The sequence below is a fragment of the Gymnoscopelus microlampas genome (genome assembly GCF_963454915.1).
Source record: "Gymnoscopelus microlampas genome assembly, chromosome: 3".
NCBI lineage: Eukaryota > Metazoa > Chordata > Actinopteri > Myctophiformes > Myctophidae > Gymnoscopelus > Gymnoscopelus microlampas.
The window spans coordinates 3,431,333-3,435,319 of NC_139940.1; the positions used below are offsets into that span (position 1 = coordinate 3,431,333).

At 41.0% G+C, this 3,987-nt stretch overlaps 1 protein-coding gene across 1 annotated transcript in view; it reads right to left on the reverse strand.

Annotated features, from left to right (window-relative positions):
- Window positions 1-483: 483 nt before the first annotated feature.
- The window catches only part of fpr1 (formyl peptide receptor 1), a 4,344-nt gene continuing 840 nt past the window's right edge, over window positions 484-3,987 (reverse strand). Inside the window, exon 2 of the mRNA XM_084051945.1 lies at window positions 484-2,133. Coding sequence (XP_083908071.1) covers window positions 980-2,122 — 1,143 coding nt within the window. The 5' untranslated portion in view covers window positions 2,123-2,133 and the 3' untranslated portion in view covers window positions 484-979. The remainder of the gene's footprint in view (window positions 2,134-3,987) is intronic.

Genomic DNA, 3,987 nt, shown 5'->3' on the forward strand with positions numbered 1-3,987 from the left:
AGTACAAAAAGCTGTATAATGGGTTATGATTGTTATAAATAATTATGATCACTGTGTTATAATGTTTATAACACATTATAGACATGGATGCCCATACAGATATGGTAACTATACTGCATTAGCATAACATTGGTACCGTTAAAGTCATGTTTTAGTGATTAAAACATGTTCCAGACTGCAGCTTTAGACAACACTAGTACACCACACTATATTCATGGCAAATTTAACCAATGGCCAGTGGTGGAAAAAGTACTCAGATATTTTACTTAAATAAAAGTAGCAATACCACAATATAAAAAATACTCTGTTACAAGTAAAATGCTTGTGTTCAAAAATGTACTTGAGTAAAAGTACAACAAATATTGGCATCAAAATATACCAAAAGTAAAAGTACTAAGATGCTTGAAAATAGCAGATCTACAAGCTCACAACACGTCACGATGCGACACGTTGTGAGCTTGTAGATCTGCTATTTTCAAATAGCCTATGTATAAAATAGGGCTGAAGTGGTTAATGCATCTTTTACAATATGATAATTTGTATCTCCAAAGTAACTAGTAACTAAAGTTTTCAAATAATAGTAGTGGAGTAAAAGTACAATAGTTGACTCTGAGATGTAGTGGAGTAGAAGCAAAAGTACTGAAAATTGGAAATACTCCAGTAAAGTAAAAGTACCTCAAAATTAATTACATGTACTTAGTTACTTTACACCACTGCCAATGGCCAAAACAAACTAACAAAACGTAAACATGTTTTGTGACCGTGTACGATTTCAAACTCATACCTGAAAACTCTTTTGAAAACTCTGGCATCGAACATCGTCTTTTGAAAAATGTTTTATCATGGTTTCAATCTCAAGAGAACGTACAGTATTGTAGGTACAATGGACAATATACATGTACTGAAAAAATAATGATAATAAAAAATAAAGATCTATTTACAATTGTACATAATAAAATAAAGTCAAAGTGGGAGGAGCCTATACCTCTGCGTCGGAATAGGACTTCTCCTTGCTGCGACTGGTGATCCCTGAGTTTGTGTAGGTGTTGGAGCGAGACACCTCCTCGGTGAAGGCGCTCTCCAGCACTTTGAGGATGGACTTGCGGACCTTATCCTTGAAGTCCTGACCCATGAACACGTAGAGCAGCGGGTTGAGGCAGCTGTTGAGGAACGCCAGGCTGGTGGCGATGGGCACGCCGATGGTGGTCACGTGATCCAGCGTCTCGCTGAACTCCGTGGCCATGTGGTTGATCATCTCCACCAGGGCCATGATGTGGTAGGGCGCCCAGCAGAGGAAGAACGCCGTCATGACGGCCGCGATGATCTTGAAGGGCCGCCCCGAGTGGCTGGCCAGCGCACGGTTCCTCCGCAGGCGGTGGACGATGACGGCGTAGCAGGAGACGATGATGGAGAACGGCACCACGAACCCCAGGAGGAAGCGAGTGACCGTCATGGCCTGGTGACGGAACTGCCTCAGCTGGACCACGGTGGGCGACTCGTAGTCGTCGGAGAACGCGAAGTTGTTGAAGCAGTTGATGATGTCCTCGTTGTGGAAGGACGGCCCCGTGTCGCGGAAGATGAAGTACGGCGAGCTGAGGACCAGGGCCAGCAACCAGACGCCCAGGCTCACGCAGGACGCCTTCCTCACGCTGCGGTGGTTCTGCGCCCACACCGGCCACACCACGGAGACGCAGCGGTCCACGCTGATGACCACCAGGATGTAGACGCTGGCGAACATGTTCAGGAAGCTCACCGTGCTGTTGAGCTTGCACATGAACTTGCCGAAGGGCCAGTGGAAGTCCATGGCCGTGTACGTCACGCTCAGCGGCAGGAAGGCCGTGAAGAGGAAGTCGGCCACGGCCAGGTTGAGGAACCACACGGTGTTGATGGTCTTCTTCATCTTGAAGCCCGTCACCCAGATGACCACGCCGTTCCCCAGCACGCCGAGCACGAAGGCCAGGCAGTAGACGATGAGGGACATGATGTTGAGGGACTGCCGGAGCTCGGCGTGGTCGTCCTTGTAGTCGTCGTACTCGTCCTCGCCGAACGAACCGTTCCCGCCACCGGAGAGATCCGTGGCGTTGTTGGGATAGACGGAGGTCGTGGTCATAAACTCCATCATTGTTCTGAAACCTACGATGGCAAAACAAGAAGGTACAGGGTCAATGGAAACAAGTCACAAGTACTTTACTTAAAAACACATTAAGACCAGGAAAGTATCCGTGTCATTATAGATTTGAGCTATTTTCGATCATTTCAACCACTTTAACCATTATTTTATACTTTGGCTATTCAAAAATAACAGATACAAGCTCGCGCTAGAGCTTGTAGATATGCTATTTTTGATAAATCGTGAAAAGTTTGGCAAATCTTTGAAAACATTTTTAACTCAAATCTTTGCTGCTGGGGGGTCCCTGGAACAACATATTTTGAGATGGGGGTTGGCGGTCAAATACATAATGCTATAATTTTGGGGGTCCTTCACATGAAAAAGATTGAGCACCAGACATTTTTAGAATCGGCCTCAGGTCTTAATGTTTTAAACTCATTATGCTACATGTATATACTGTATGTTTTACATAGCAGGAACATTGTACTATTTCACATGTTTCTATCCTTGTGTTTTCCTGCTCTTCTTTCTATCTCTATTCTTCCTCCCTTCCGGAACACATGATGGCTGGTGTACAAACCACTACTACAACTTTTGAGGAACTTTGACTTTACTTATTACATTTTGTATACGTTTTTTTTGTATATACCTTAGAGGCAATATTGTACTTTTCACTCCACTACAATTATTTGACAGCTTTAGTTACTAGTTACTTTGCACACTGAGCTTATTAATATAAAACATGCATTAATAAATGATACTCTATTAGTACTGTATTAGTATACTGTAGGTTAAGCTACCCAGCAGCATAAAGTAATTACATTCAGTCCCACCTTTACCATCACTATCCAACATTGCATGCAATTGCAATTGCATGAACATAATATATATATTGGCATGAAAATATACTTAAAGGAGGAGTTCACCCAAAAAATGACTTATTTTCTATCAATTGCACACCCTATGAAGCCTTGAATTCATGGATTATTTTTTTGTTTTTGTCGCATTCCTAAGCTAATAATTTGATTCCCATCTCCTACCGGCTAATGTATCCGGTAGGAGACACAAAGTAGATTATTTGTGTCTCCTACCGGAGATACATCAAATTATTGTCTTAGGAATTTCACAAAAACAACAATCCATGAAATCAAGGCTTCATGGGGTGTGTAATTAATAGAAAAGTCATTTTTTTGGGTGAACTCCTCCTTTAAAGTACCAAACATAAAAGTACTCTTTATGCAGAATGGCCCATTTCACAGTCATATTATTCTATTGTAATTAATGCATTACTGTGTTTCATCACTTTAATGTTACAGCTGGTAAACGCACTGCATGCATGTGTTCTGCCTGCTATGTCTATTGTCATCCTCTAGGGGTCAGTAACACTCCATATAACTTCCTAAACACGGTCTAAATACAGTTGATCAAACATTTTACACGTCAACGTTTACAATCCTCAATTAACACTGATATAGCTTATCATTGTATCAATTAACACTGATATAGCTTATCATTGTATCAATTAACACTGATATAGCTTATTATTTCATGAAAGGTGTTGAACAATAATAATAAGTGTGTCATCTTCTAGGCCTCAGTGAAAAGTAGCCGAAATGTAAAAGTCTAATCTTGTTCAAGAACCCAAAGGAAGGCTTAACAAAACTTGAAACGCATACTTTGTTCTTTAATGTCCTGTGGTTTTATTGTGCCTGAACTCTGAATCTGGCTTTTGTTTTTATTCACGCACAATCTGTGGAGATGAGCAATAAATACATGATTACTGTTTTAGAAAGTGTTTTTAAGAGCTGTAACTACCTGAAAAATACATATAGAATTGAAAAAAGTTTTTTTTTTTTTAACTTTTTATCCTATCTGTT